This window comes from Dermacentor andersoni, chromosome 4, assembly GCF_023375885.2.
Source record: "Dermacentor andersoni chromosome 4, qqDerAnde1_hic_scaffold, whole genome shotgun sequence".
Classification (NCBI taxonomy): Eukaryota; Metazoa; Arthropoda; class Arachnida; order Ixodida; family Ixodidae; genus Dermacentor; species Dermacentor andersoni.
This window is the reverse complement of record NC_092817.1, coordinates 45,478,894-45,493,994: the sequence shown is the minus strand read 5'-3', so window position 1 is coordinate 45,493,994 and position 15,101 is coordinate 45,478,894. Positions and strand designations below refer to the sequence as shown.

Genomic DNA, 15,101 nt, shown 5'->3' with positions numbered 1-15,101 from the left:
ATGGCGTCGACGCATTCGAAAAGATGCGCGTTCTGGATATATACATTGAGCCCCTAGGGCTCAGAAGAAACGGAACGAGATTGAGTCACCGTCAGCGCTCTCGTTCAACAGGTTTTGCACACGAAATCATAAGAAGAAAATTAGCAAACAGAGTAAGCGGTTTCCACTTGAGGTCATCTTCCTGTCGCGTATTTTACTGATTTCGACCTACATTATATGCTTCGTCGGCGTACAAACTAGGGATGAAGGAAGAAGGTATATAGGAATTCTGTTGTGCGTAATGGCTTACGATGTGGCGATGTGGTGTTGAATCGCTGTAGTGCATGAGTGGTGCCGAGTTACCGACCGCCAGCGCCATCCGGCCCGTCTTTGCCCTAGCACTTCTTAAATCCCTTGCCTCGCCTTGCCGCGAAAGCCGGCTCGTTGCTCAGTCATTCTCTGTGTGTTTGAATTACGCAAATGGCTGCGCTTTTAGAAAAGCAGAGACCGCACTAGAAAGACGATATCGGTTTCCCTCGCAGTCTGTATCGGATCAACTCATCGATATCAGATCGGTTTCTCCCGATCTGTATCGCATGTATCGGCCAACAACGTTCACACACCCGCATGCGCTTGTCGAGTTGAACACGTGGCTTAGGTTGCGCATTAGGGCACGCACCCAGTGTCATACACCCGGTGACCGAAGTTGTATAATCGGCAAGACGCCTGGCAGCCAGCGCCAGCAGAAATGGGGAACAGAGGCAAAGAAAGCTTCGATGTAAAAAGAACATTATCGCATACAGTATCGCCGGTCTTGCTTTCTTTTGCCCCAAACCAAGAAAGGAGTCATCCTTTTGCGCAACATAATAATAATAATAATAATATTAATATTAATAATAATAATAATAATAACAATAAAAGAACATAATAACTTCGTCGTTTTGGCCAACCGCCACCATCCACGGATATCGCATCGCCGCTAACGCAGTCATCCGTGCGCGGTAATATGACGCCAGCGAGAAATCGTTGCGCGACCACGCACGAACAGTCGCCGCTACAGGTCGTGCTTCATAGCGCGACCACGGAACCGCATTAAAAGGCACGGATGAATGATCTGTCCAGACTCGAAGTATCCCAGAGCACGTATACACGCAGGAAGAGAAAATGGAAAAAAAATGATAAGGAGTACAAAATCAATCGATTTACGCAGGAGCACGACGTTTTACCCTTGTGCATGCACACGCCAGCGGTGAAACATTGCACAAGACACCGTTGGAGCAGAAAATTCCTCCCCGCGTAAAAAAGCAGCGCTGGCGAAAGAGGTCGAGAGGCAGTGATCAGTCGACGCCAACGGACGCGGCGCGGCGGAGCTTGACCATGTGACGCCGTTGTCCCGGCGGCGGGAGGGCGTCAGAGAGTGCGCGGTTGGTTTTACGACTCGTCGCATATATAATGAGAGGTATCGCCCTGCTACCGAGGCTGATCCTTAATGTACAGACGGAGATGATTGCTGCTGAACCGGTGACTATGCGGTGACGGTGGCACGAAATGACGCGGCCCGAGACGAGCGTATGACTATTGATCGGAACACGACTTTGTGTTGAGCACATCGTATACTAACAGAGACCTTGAGGTCTTGTAGACGTTACTCCTGACTTCATGCGGTCAAAGGGGAGGATTGACGACTTGCCACTAGACCTATTACACGTATAAGCCACCTGCTGATAAGAAATAATGCGTTTTGGCGCCACAGATGAAATACAAAACAGGTACAAGCGGGTTGAGCACACTCTAACATTCCCCATTGCTTCAGCAAGACAGGGCGATGGAATGAAAACCAATTTTCTTTTCACGGTGCGCGCGTTTATCACGCAAGGGCTCGCGTTTCGCGCAAAAGCGAAACTTCTACAATCATGACCATCGCGACTATAGCGAAAATTCCTGACCTGTACAAACACAACAGGTCGTAGTGACATACGTCACTACGATCTGTTGCTGTTGTAGGCCGAACAATTCTACAAACGGCAAGGCACTAGCTATCTAATAAAGATCTAGTGGGGGCCTGGTGGTGGCTGGCAATCATGGCTGGCAATCGCACCGCCTGTAGCACCACTTTCACAGATATAAATTCGTATCACTATACACTCGTAAACACCCACGGTCACGATGAAATACACTTAAGCAGGAAGCGCGAGACATCCCGTCGAAGAATCTCCTGACCTCCCTGACGCAACAAATATTGCGCACAATCTTGTGAAAGTCATCCTCTTCGCAGGGCACCAAGAATAAGCTTCTCTCCGTCATATAACGCACAGCAAGGCAGTGCGAAGTGCTCCGTATTGCCAGTCTCTTCGCATGCTTCACAAATTGGGGGCAATGTGTACACGCCGCCTCGAAAGCCGGAGCTGGCGAGTACGCCAATCCTCTTTTAAAACTCGCGCTACTCTCTGTGCTCGCATTTTACACGCTCGTGAATACTTGGAAGGTGAATATCAGGTATGGCAGTCCCTACTGCACTTCACAACCCTGCAGGTTTGTAAAGTGGCTCGTGGGTTTCTACAGCTTTGATGTCCGTTTGCGGCTAGCCAACTGATAGAACAGCATGTGGTCCTGTGAAGTGACGCGTAAACCACTGTGAGTCCATCTAGAAATAGATCTGGATGGTGAATAAAGTGTTCACGGACATTATTTTATGCGTTCCCATGTACATAATTCTTTAGCCTTATCCTAGCCTGCAGTCATCACACAGACAACATTTGGCCAACGGTGTAAGGCTGCAAGTTAACATACTCACAAGTGATTATTTGCACCTATGTGATCACAACTGCCATGTTAAAGTACCAGTTGTCGAGAGGCCGCACCCTAATCTTACGCAGTTGTTTTCGGCTTATCGGTAGCAGTGAAGTGTAACGTATGAATGGGGTGTGAATACGGCGTCTGTGAAGTCACGTGAAAGCTGCCTATAGACTGCCTGAAAGCATGGCCTTGTATGTACTTACATACATACTATGGGCCTCGGTGTTGTACAACCTAGGGCCATATACTAGTGATAGTAGTATACGGCTACATACTTTTATAGTATGTAGCTGCCTACAGAAATTAGTCACAAACAGTCTGTGAACTTTACAGGAACAGGGGCTTATAAATAAATGGTTTATAACGACTATAGCGTTGGCGATGTACCACTCTGACACACGAAAGCCATGTGAATTCCGTCGCAAGTTATTTCATCGAACTGTGGCTTCTACTACGCTGCACTCTTATAATGCGACTCGGCGCGTACGACGCGACATCTTAAAAACGCAGTACGAGCAGCGAAGAAAGGGTCAGGGCGAGAAGCGACGTTATACGATCGCGCCTCGCCCTGATGACGGCGATCTTCCTGAGCTGAAGGTCGCTACCGAGCGATTCGGATCGCATGCGGCACATTTGTCCTGCAGTATAGCGACCGATTGCTTAGTCGACCCCCCCCCCCTGCGTAATCACCGGCCTCATTTAAGCTGAGGATACGACGTGAACCGCACTTCTATCGCTACATACATTATACAATGTGAAACACGGACGTAGTTCCCTACCACTTTCTGTACACGAAAGCCGTGAAGGGCCCTCACGGATATCTAAGGTTGTCTTCGGCTGGAGATAACGCTGGTATTCAGCAACCGAGCAAACATACAGTGGGAAAAAGGTTAATCATGTATCGACAAGTTTCACGGTACGGAAACGCAAGCGAACAAACCACAGACATGTGTATAGGAAGATCGACAACACCGAATAGAAGCGGCGAACATCAACTTAAGTGTCGCACAATGACGGGGATAGAAATGATGGCACAGTAACTACATGCGCATGCGCATGCGAAGGAAGCGCCAAACCATCAGTCGTCGACCCGCCTGGTCGCTATCGAAAGACAATGGTTTATGGATGACTATTCTTATTAAGGTAATACAGGAGCGGCTTACGCACGCGCTACGACTATTGCTGATATGTCACCCGTCGACCACTGAACAGTTAAGTTAGCTGCAAGTTTGAAACGCAGCTTCAGAAATGGAAGATTAGACTGCGCATAGTGTGACACCGTGATCCATCCTTCATTGAAGAATGTACTTCCTGACCACACGACGTTTGTGACAAAATTCAGGGAAGCTTTCGCGTACTTTTTTTTTACCGTGCAAAAAAAAACAATGACAGAATTACTTGCTAGTCAGTTGACCTAACTAATGCGGCACAAGGAAATTTACCTCACCGATTTGCAGATCCAAAAAGAAACAAACGGACAGTTACGCAAATTTTCTGGTCTTCGCCCGGTGTCGCATGCCACATGAAAATTCCTCGTCATATGAACGCATTTTAGCCAGTGTATGAAGTTGCGCTAATTGCTTTTATCATTATATAAATGGTGCAGAAAACAGGACAAAGGGAAGCGGACAACGTAAGTGCTAAGTATCAGCTCACGTTGACTGATAATCAAGTCAGCAATCCAGTTGATAGTCAGTACCTGAGGAGTCCGCCTCGTGAGGCATTTACTGTTTTCCCAAGTGTTTGTGTAACGTTGGATATTATGCAAGTATTTCTTCCGTGTCCAGTAATCGAAACGTACACGTGTTGTTTGAGACTAATAAGGCGCAGCACAAGAGCGTTCGACATGCTTAAACTAGCAAAAAAATTTATTCCAGGTAAACCCAAATAGGCCTATCCTCCAGAGATCCACATTCCTTCCCGATGGATTCCCCGAACAGCTTCGTCGTCCAACGCGACCGGAAGATTTTCCCTGATTAGAGGCCGTCAGAGTTTGCACAGGCCATGTGTCCTCGGTCATGGTCTCTATAAATTTCAACCGTTCCTAACGCTTCGGTGTGTTAGGCATACTGTTTCGATGATTAATACATAGGCATAGCTTTTCATCGATATTGCAAACAAGATACCCGTATGACCAGAAGTTCTACATTTAGTATGTGTATTTAGACGAGTGCACGTTTTATGTCACGTCTGTTGCGTCCTCGGTCAGATTAGCTTCTGTCAAACACTGGACTATGTTCCTGTTAAAGTATACTTGTTCAGCGTACTAAGAATGGAGCAAGCGAATCAAACTTATAATACGAGTCGAGCCCTAGCCAAAATTTTGAGCTTAAGTTTCAGCCAAATCCCTACGCTTGAGCTGCGCGCTTAGCACTTTGTGAAACTCTCTGTGTCGTTAACTCAGCACCCGTTGTTTTGAGCGCGTATCAAAATAGTATTAGCCGGCATTTCGATTACTGTAGTTGCCGGTAGCGAAAGCAAGCAAGCGTGGAATTCTGACGCGAAACAAAGTAATCGCGAGATTTACATTTCTGTCTAACTCGATCGGTGCTGATCTTCACCAGAATTGACGTAAGTATCTCACTCGCAACCTTTATATAACTCTACGTGCATTTTAGTGGGGCAGGACGTGGAGAGATGTGCCAGTCGAGAAGTAGAAAGAAGATAAACTTTCGCGTAGATATCACATGCATGAATGTCGTCCAGAAGGTGGCTCTGACTTGCAGGCCCTAAATTAGACGCGATATTATAGAAGCATAAAAAAAGCATAATACTAAAACGGAGTTAGCAAGAAAACTACGAGTAAATTCACAAGATATTTCGTTCGTAAGTGATGTCACAATTGGCCGGGTGCCTTCGCTAACACGTCCCGCATCTGGTTAGGCTGGCATTTCCTCTTACGAACTATTCTATAGCTTAAGAGATTTCTGTAAATACGGACCCTTAATACTTCGAATTTTCTGCTAATCTATATCTTTCTTTGTCATGAATACAGTGCCATAAATAATTACTCTTCCTACATTTTATTTACAATTCAATTCCAATTTTTGAGGAGAAGGAGGAGGAGGAGAAAGGGCGTTGCTTGCTGCAGGCGGAACTATAGCCTTTCAAAAGTTGCCGGTAATTGCTCCGCCTGAACGCCACCTACCAACGGTGATACGGTCTGAAATACTTCGCAGTACAACTGACAACACCAATTACTAAAAACAAGTTCACTCGGAGTCCAATACGTTGCGCGCTTTCCGAACCTCGACGGCCCATACTGCGCACCATTCCCTTCCCAACCCTCTATCAAGGAGGAACTTTAGGAGGAGCCTCAGCACCTCCCTCTTAAATATCACACCAAAGACGTGCGCAATATAAAAAGTTGTATTGGCGCAAACAGAGCCAAAGGCGGCCCCGCCGGCATAAACAAAGTTGTTGACAACACACTCGTTTCAGTTCAACGAACCAGCAGCAAGCGCGGAGCGCGAGCCTTGTACAGACATCATCTCTTGAAGACCTGAGCACGCATTCACAAAACTTGTCTTACGTAAGACTGCTTCCTCCGGGACCAGCGTTGAGGCGCACCACACTACAGGCAGCGATTAAGGTGATAACGAGACGGCGATGGCCCTTCGCGCGCAGCGCTTACGCGACGCATTGTGAATGCTGGGCTATCCCAATACTTTTCCGTTCCGCGCTTCGTCAGTTGTTGAAGAGGCGACTGCCTTCCTATGTTATCACCACCAGGATCGACCAGTCGTGAAAGGTGGATGTCAAGAGAGGAATAGAACTGAGAGAAAGGAATACGCAACGATTCAATTCCAATGTCATTCCTTAATCTCGCGCTTCGTCAGTGATCCGATTGGGGCTCGGCCTACGGTATCACAAGGATCAGTAGCGGTCATGAACGGTAGCTGATGAGAAAGCAATGGAATCTAGCGAAATGAATCGCTACAGTATGCCGGCCTTGTCGCTGCTCGGGGAAAGCGAGTGGCGAGTGCACGCATGAATGAAAAGAAAGTCATCCCACAGAAAGGCAACCCTTTCCAGCGTTCACCGAAAACACCCCTTCCATTCCTCGTCGTCTCTTCCGCAGCAGTACTCATCGCACCAGTGTCTCCACTGGCGCGACCGTTGTTTGCGCACGCGCGGACACGTGAGAGTAGCAGCGAACGTTAAGGAAAAAAAAAAAACCGTAAAGGAAGAAGCAGCAGTAAGGAAATCACAGAAAAGAAAGAAAAGGCGATAAATATAAAAAACGAAGAGCAAGAAAGGAGCGAAGTTAAAGCGTCCGAAACGAGGCAAATGGGCCGGCGGTCGGGTGGCGGCACTCACGTGGAGAAGCATCGCCGTGGGGAGCATTTCTCTGCTGAGGGTGTCTCGCCTCTGGCTCGCTGGCTGTACGTATGTGCACGGGTTTTGCCGGGCCGGACAGCAGCGCGGTGGTTGTGGACAGAGCACGGCTCTCGCTCACTCGCTGGAGGGTGACGCTGGTCGGTGGGGCGCTGCCGCTGCCGCTGAGCGATGTCCGAGCGGCGACTGGACCGGCGCGCTTTTTTTCCACCGCGCACCACGGACGGACGGCGGCGACAGCTCTCTCGGAAGGCAGCAGCGCCGCGCGGGTGGAGGGGGGAGGGAGGAGAGAGGGGTGTTGCCGAGAAAGGACGATGTGCCGGCGTGGTGCGTGCAGCGAGGAGAAGAAAGGAGTCGGCGGCAGCAGCGACGTAAGAGCGCGCCGCGCGAAGTCGTTCATGACACGAGCCGCCCGGCGCGAAGGTCGGGTCGGCCGATTCGCCCGCCCTCCACGATGATGCTGGCAAGCATGTCCGCCCCTCTCCCTCTCTTCCGTCCCCTTCGAAACGACGACGACGACAACAAGCTTGCGCGCGCGCGAGACGCCGTCACCGGGTCGCGTTGCAAAACGCTAGGCGTCAAACGCGACCGACCGACCGAACGACCCGACGACGAAGCTTCGCCCGGCTGTTCCGGCGCGTCAGTTTCCGAGCTGAAGGACCCGTCCTCAACGGATCCTTCAGCACCCGCGGCCGTCTGTCTGAGCTTGGCAGTTTGTCAGAGGGACGTAAAATCGAATGTTGAACCAGGCTGGATGTTAAATTACCCTTCTAGGTATCCTCGCAACGGTCTTCTCGTAATCTTTTCCTTCCCACAGTACAGGGTAGCCAGCCGGGCTCAGTCCTGGTTAACCTTCCTGCCTTTCATTTATCATCTCTGTCTCTCTATCCCTCTGTTGGTCTGTGCTAGGAGGTCATTGCTGCCGACATTGCTGCCTGTTTTGAGTCACAGACCAGCACAGCGTGGATGTCACTCTCCCACGAGTGCACAGAAATCAGGCTTCCTGTCACTTTATGACACGACTGATGAATGATACGAGTGAGCGCCGTGTGGTGTCCCCTCCGTTTCTTGGTCGCGCTGATGCAGCCATGAATGACCGATAATCCGGTCACAATGTATGGAAATCACGTATCAAGGGCAGGTGATTACAAATATCTAGCAGTACTGACGAAAGAGGGAAACAGGTTGTTGTAATCGCACCGCTGGCACGAGTTGTTGGGGTCTCGGTTCTGACGCCCGTTATTGCCAATGGGTCGCAAGCCCCAAGGGTAGCGTTGGCCTGGCGGCCTGGGGCACTGGAAGCATCCGAAGGTCCCGGCAAAGCATGAGAAGACTGGTAACAGAACAACTTGTTTATTCTAACATAGCAAAAGAGCGGCCGGTCAGGTCGACCGAAGTGGAGAGACGGGAGAGCACGTAACTCAACAGTACAAATCGGAGCCTCTCCCTTGGCGTCCGGGGGCAGCTGCTCTTATACTCCCGGCGTCGCGGTCCAAAAGGGAAGGAGGGAAGGTCACGGGATGAAGGTCACGGGACGGCGCAGCAGGAGCCCACGACGGCGCGAACTGTCGGGCCGAGAGACCTGCTGAACCGAGTGTAGTGACGCATCGCCAACCTTCACCCACACGACGGCGTGAACAGTTGAGCCGAGAGACGTCCAGGCTCCTCATTCGGGGAACTCCGCTCCCCGGCTGCCGCGCTTTGACAAGCGAGGGCACACACACACACACGCACACACGAAGACACGTGGCACTGAAACACGCCTGGACACGCTTGGCGGGTAGGCGTCGCGGCGGCGTCGGACGGGCCAAAATGTCCGCCGCTTTGAACAAAGCCCCGGCGTCCGTTGCATCCGCGCCGGCATTACCGCGCGTTGTAGGCGAAACGTAACAAGGTACATGGAAAGACATGGAGGTAATCAAAGTGAAAGGCAGGAGAAAGGCGGTGGGGCAATGGTTCCAGGACTTACGCCTGCTGCGTCGATGCTGCGCTTAAAATCTGTAGTACAATCTGTACTGCACACTAATGAGAAGGCTATTGGAATACCAGCGCTGGGAGAACATGGAAGAATCACATATAAGGGAGCATAGGGAAACATGAGCTCGGCATCGTTCAAGACTTGGGAAGCAAATAACAAAATCTTCTTCGAAAGACGACTGATGCATGTAAAGGAAAATAGGTGGACGAGTGAGCTATTTAGGCACCTGTATAGGAAATGCGTTGATTGACAATGGAGAAAACGAACCAGGGCCCGTATTCATCGATAGTTCTAATGCTACGACCCTTCGTAAGAGCACATTACAGGCAATCCTGATGCTGGACACAATATTATCGAAGGCGACCATCTAATGGCAAATGGCACTTACGAATTCGCAGTGTTCTTAGTTCGTGAGTGCAGTTTGCCATTGTCCGCTTATAATGCGCCCAACATCGCCATTGGCTTCCGCTAGCGCTAACGAACAGTCCTAGCGAAGAATATTTTTGCCAGTACAGCCCTAGGAAACTAGCCAGTAACCCTTACCATGGTCCTCTTCTATTGTCTGTCGGTGTCGTGGACGCCGAAAGAGAAAAGAGTGTTCAGTGTTAAATCACAGATGCAGAAACATCATACCGGATAAGCGCAATGGAGGGAGAGCCAGCCATAAAACTAGTACTATATCGAACAGCAAAGAATGAAATTACAAAGAAAACCCTCTGTGATAATTCAAACGACATCACCTAATTCTTCGAAGCCACATCAGTATGTCTGAAAACGAGGAGCGTCGGCAGTATAAAGAGGATTCGTGCAAAATGTTGAGGCAATTCTACAGAAACCATTCAACGTGTTCCGCTAAAAGCGCCACAGTATACGTGTACGTCTAGCGATAGATGTGGAAGTAAGCCTTCCCGAAGGTCTTGGACTTTAAACGAATCTGGGCCCTTATTCTTAAAACGCTCTTACGCCAGGCGTGTTCGTAAGAAAGGAAAAAGTTAGCCAATCGTCATGTCGGACATATTAGAGAAGGCGGCCGATCAAAGACAAACATTCCTTACGAACAGATAGCTTTGTGAATTCGGCAACTCCAGCAGAGAATATAGTAAGAGAAGAGTGGAAAATTTTTGGCGTAAAGGAAAAGAGAACTGCACTTTCTACATTGACTAAAGTGCGTAGCTTAGTATACGAGACTAAATTCTTAGACACGCGAAAGAATGCACCGATGATTACGATACCCCCTAAAGCGAAATTTGAGCGCAGCTCTATACCTGTTTTCATATCGCGATATATTGGTTGGCGCGGACAATGTGTCTCGTGCGGCACGTTGTAAATGGAGCGAAGTGTGGAGCGAAGGCTGCCTCGCTAATCCGGACATCGCGAGAGCCAGCGCGTGGGTGACGCGTGGGCGCGATTCACAACAGTCGCCGTTGACAGACCTCCCGGATGACGCGAGCTACTCTGGCGCCATCTCGTCTTCTTCTCGCCTTTTCGCCATACCCTCCTCCTCCGCTTTCCTCCTCGCGTCTTTCATCCCCCGCTGCGCGCCGCGTTCAATCATTCATCTCTCGCTGTGCTCGTTCGCTCGTTTACGCCGACGCCGACGCTCGCCGCAGGAACGGGCGCCTAAGACGTGCGCTCTAAATGGTTAGAGAACGGGCTTGGTGGGATGTGCCGCTGCTCTGATTTGAAGCGGATGCTCATGTCATGATCATCATCATCACAGGGCCGACCGAGCGGTGTGAAAGGTGGCGTAAATTCGTTCTTTTGTGAGAAAATCCAATAAAACTGTCGAAAATTGGTTATCATCCCTTTTGAAATACAGCGTATGGCTAACTCATTCTTTATTAGCAAAACATGCCCACAATTCACTGGTTACACGGCGACACGTTACTCGTAGGCGCTGACTCTGTATTTTTACAGTGGCGGTGCCGATCCTACCAAAAGTGTACTTCATTTTTTTTCCTAACGAAATCAAGGTTAGTGGCAAAACCGATGCCGTGAACACCTTTGGAGTATTGTCTATCACTTTATTTTGTCTTCATATTTATGCACTAGGCTTAACGATTGAAGTGCGAACAGTGGAACACTGCTCGTGGCACATCGCAGTTAGTCATACATATTCGCACCCTGGTAGTTAGAATTAGTACACACTGTTCAACTACGGCTTTATTTATTGCAGGTGTAGTTTAAGCTCGCTGTCGTAAATAGTAAAAAGGAGCACGTGCTCAACATCTTCTGCGTGAATATCTTGGTTTTGTGAACATTTATGCTGTGTGAACTCATGTGTTGAGTGTGAGCATTTCGGTTTTGTGAGTATTTATCCTACGTGAACTCTTCTGTTGCGCGAACATTTATTTATATTGCAGTACTGAGGCTTAGTATGTGAATGTTCGTTCATGTGTTTATTTGTCCATTTTGGTGATTGTTGACAACTTTCCGACTATAACTATCACGTAAGAGAAGAGGAGTAGCCGGCGTAACACATAGGCACCAACCTCTCCTTAAATACATTTAATAAAGAAAGTGTCTGACCCTTAAAGGTAAGAATGTTATCCATGTGTCCAAGCAGCTCTCTTAAGGGTGCAAAAGTGTTTAATGTGTCTATAGCGCCCACTGTGTGTTCCGCGCTATATGAAGGCGCATTTTAACTTTTCTACGAGACTTTGGTCTCAATGAGATACTTCGATTTTGCATGTTGCGCGTTGGGGAGTGTTTTGTGCTTGGGACGTGCACCGTACTTGTCATTTCACTTCTCACCGTTTCCATCTGGAGTAAATTTCTAGGTGTGTCGCCCGGCAAACCTCTCAAATTTTCATTAAGGAGCCCCTGTCTGCTAGTCGTGCAGCGTGTGCGAGTTCTCGATGCCACTGCGCGTCTCTCAAACACCGATGCTTGTCAGTTCTTCTTTCGTTACCCTTTGTTTCCCTCTTCCCTTTCCCCCAACGCCGAGTAGCTACCTAGAGGAACGTGCATCAGGACGACCCTTCTGCATTCGTATGATTAAACTTTCCCCTCTTCCGATCTATGTCGCCCAGAGTCCAGCAAACAGGTCCGACGTAGTAAAATGACGAATAGCCTCCAAACTTCTTGCCGAGCTATGGTGAGCACTTTCGGAAAGCGCCAAGTGTTCAACGCTCGCAGTGGAAGAAAAAAACCTTTCTTTCTGAGGCTGTCGCGGAGGCTTATTGCCTTTCAGGATCATTGCATATAGGCACAAACGAATGAACTGTTGGACACGTCCCATCTCGTCAGGTAAGGGGCTTAACGTGAAAGTGCACATTACCTTTCGAACAGCCACGCCGGGCCGTACGCAGGTCCGGTTCCAATATTGAGCCTGTATGATGTAAGGATTCATTTCGCTTGATTCTGTTTCCTTCTTACAAGGCATGGCTCACAAATGGACGAAATTGGTCGTAACGTAGGCGGACTGCCTCGCGGACCACTGACGAAGAGGGACATGAATACCATACCGGCACAGATGATTGATGAAATTTTATGTCACCGCAGCAAGGTTAAGCCGGTGTCCACAGTGGAGAAATATGAGGCGTTTTTCTAAATATATATATATATATATATATATATATATATATATATATATATATATATTGATTGATTTGATTATTTGTTTCTTTTTACTATTATTATTATTATTATTATTTCTATTCACGTCAAAGTTACATATCCAGACCGCATAAGCAACATTGCTTGTCTGCGTAGCTTAATAGCGTAGATTAATAAAACACTAAAAGATAAAATAAAATAATATTGAGACAAAAAAATTTTGTTAGGAAATATATATTAAAGTCTATGAGGTAGATTAAAGAAAGTTATTGACAGCAAATATAACTAGTCACTGCTCTGGAGAGGCAAAGCAGAAGGGTGGGTCTAAAAATTAATCTTCAAAAAACTAAAGTAATGTTTAACAGTCTCGGTAGAGAACCGTAGTTTACGTTAGGTAGCGAGGCACTGAAAGTGGTAAGGGAATACATCTACTTAGGGCAGGTAGTGACCGCGGATCCGGATCATGAGAGTGAAATAATCAGAAGAATAAGAATGGGCTGGGGTGCGTTTGGCAGACATTCTCAGATCATGAACAGCAGGTTGCCATTATCCCTCAAGAGAAAAGTGTATAACAGCTGTGTCTTACCAGTACTCACGTACGGGGCAGAAACCTGGAGGCTTACGAAAAGGGTTCTACTTAAATTGAGGACGACGCAACGAGCTATGGAAAAGAAGAATGATGGGTGTAACGTTAAGGGATAAGAAAAGAGCAGATTGGGTGAGGGAACAAACGCGAGTTAATGACATCTTAGTTGAAATCAAGGAGAAGAAATGGGCATGGGCAGGACATGTAATGAGGAGGGAAGATAATCGATGGTCATTAAGGGTTACGGATTGAATTCCAAGGGAAGGGAAGCGTAGCAGGGGGCGGCAGAAAGGTAGGTGGGCGGATGAGATTAAGAAGTTTGCAGGAACGACATGGCCACAATTAGTACATGACCGGGGCAGTTGGAGAAGCATGGGAGAGGCATTTCCCTGCAGTGGGCGTAACCAGGCTGATGATGATGGTAACTTCGCAATCAGGCTAGCATAAACAGGTTCCGATGAGTAACACAATGCGAAAAAGGTACGTACTATGCAGCCGTGTTCTGAAGGCGATCTGTCATTGTATACGTGCTTACAAAATCCTAAAGGAACCGTTCAACAAATCTTGGCATTAGATGTCACCCATGACCTTAAGAATAATTTCATTTCTTTAAATGCACCTGTGATCTCATTGTCATTCAAATTATTAAAATTAGCCGGCACGTATAAAGAAAGGGTCCTCATGCCATAGTCTGTGTACGCACGAGGCACAACATATATTGTATGTGACGTAAGCAGCGAGATTTCCCGTTTTTGAAATTAGTAGAAAAATTATTTCTACACCTGGCATCAAACAGAACTTGTTTGTTTGTTTTGCGTGAGAGATGGCGTAGCTAAAGGGGGCTTAAATAGTCGAACATTTCACAGTATTGTCTTTCTCTTGTTTTTTTTCTTTTTTCTTTAAGCATTGAGTGCTTGCGCTACGCCCTTTGCAAAATAGCCGTCTACACATGTTGACGGGTGCCAACCACATTTCCCAACTGCTGTTATTGGCGCGGTGCGACAGCGGCGCCGGCAGCATGTTTATCACGCGTTTCCGGAGAGAGTTGATCAACTGTTTACTCGGTATGTCAGTGGCCTCACACCTTTAAAAACGCAAGTCGCGCGACTTCGTGGAGCGAAACGAGCAGCAACGTCACGGTGTGACGGTGACCGACCGCGGGTTCGATCCGGGCCGCGACGGCAGCATTTCGATGGCGGTGAAATGCAAACGGGCTTGTGTACTTTGATTTAGGCGCCCGTTAGAGAACCCCGAATGGCCAAAATTAATCCCGAGTCCTCCCCTTACGGCGTGCCCGACAATCAAATCGTGGTTTTGGCACGTGAAACGCCAGAATTTAGTTGTTGTTTTACCGCGACCGCAGTTCAGTGTTCGAAATTAGGTTTGCCCCTGGTCCGTCCGTCACGTACCGTCCGTCCCCAACCATCCGTACATTATGTTACGCTGACGACGTCCGCTGTCGTCATCGACCACCCACAGCGATGACATTCGTCGTCGTCAGGTCACGTCGTCATCCTCCAGCTTGGCTATTGCCACAGCGTGAAGAAAAATGAAAACTTCTCCACAACCACCTCCAACCCACGCCAATGAAGCAACGTGTATTATTAAGAGTCGGGCGCGCAAACCACTGAGATATCGCGCAACAATAATGCTGGTCACTTAGTGCAAGGCCTTGCGCTACACACAGACTCGGAGCGCACTGGCGTCTCTGCGTACATTTCGGTGGCCAGAACAAGAAATACTGTAGTAAACGAGGATTACATTATGTGCATCGTATGGAAATTATTTTCGACGTGATGGTTGCGCGTTCGCGCGGATTTCTTCGTTTTCATGCCCGTGAAAACAGCGTCGGCGGCACAAGAAAGG

General features: G+C 48.3%; 1 protein-coding gene across 1 annotated transcript in view; it reads right to left on the bottom strand.

The window, feature by feature from the left end:
• LOC126537043 (uncharacterized) overlaps positions 1–7,554 on the bottom strand; it is a 62,424-nt gene extending 54,870 nt beyond the window's left edge. The window contains exon 1 of the mRNA XM_050184157.2: positions 7,096–7,554. Within this exon, the coding sequence (XP_050040114.1) occupies positions 7,096–7,122 (27 nt within the window). The 5' untranslated portion in view covers positions 7,123–7,554. The remainder of the gene's footprint in view (positions 1–7,095) is intronic.
• Between the last annotated feature and the right edge of the window lie 7,547 nt (positions 7,555–15,101).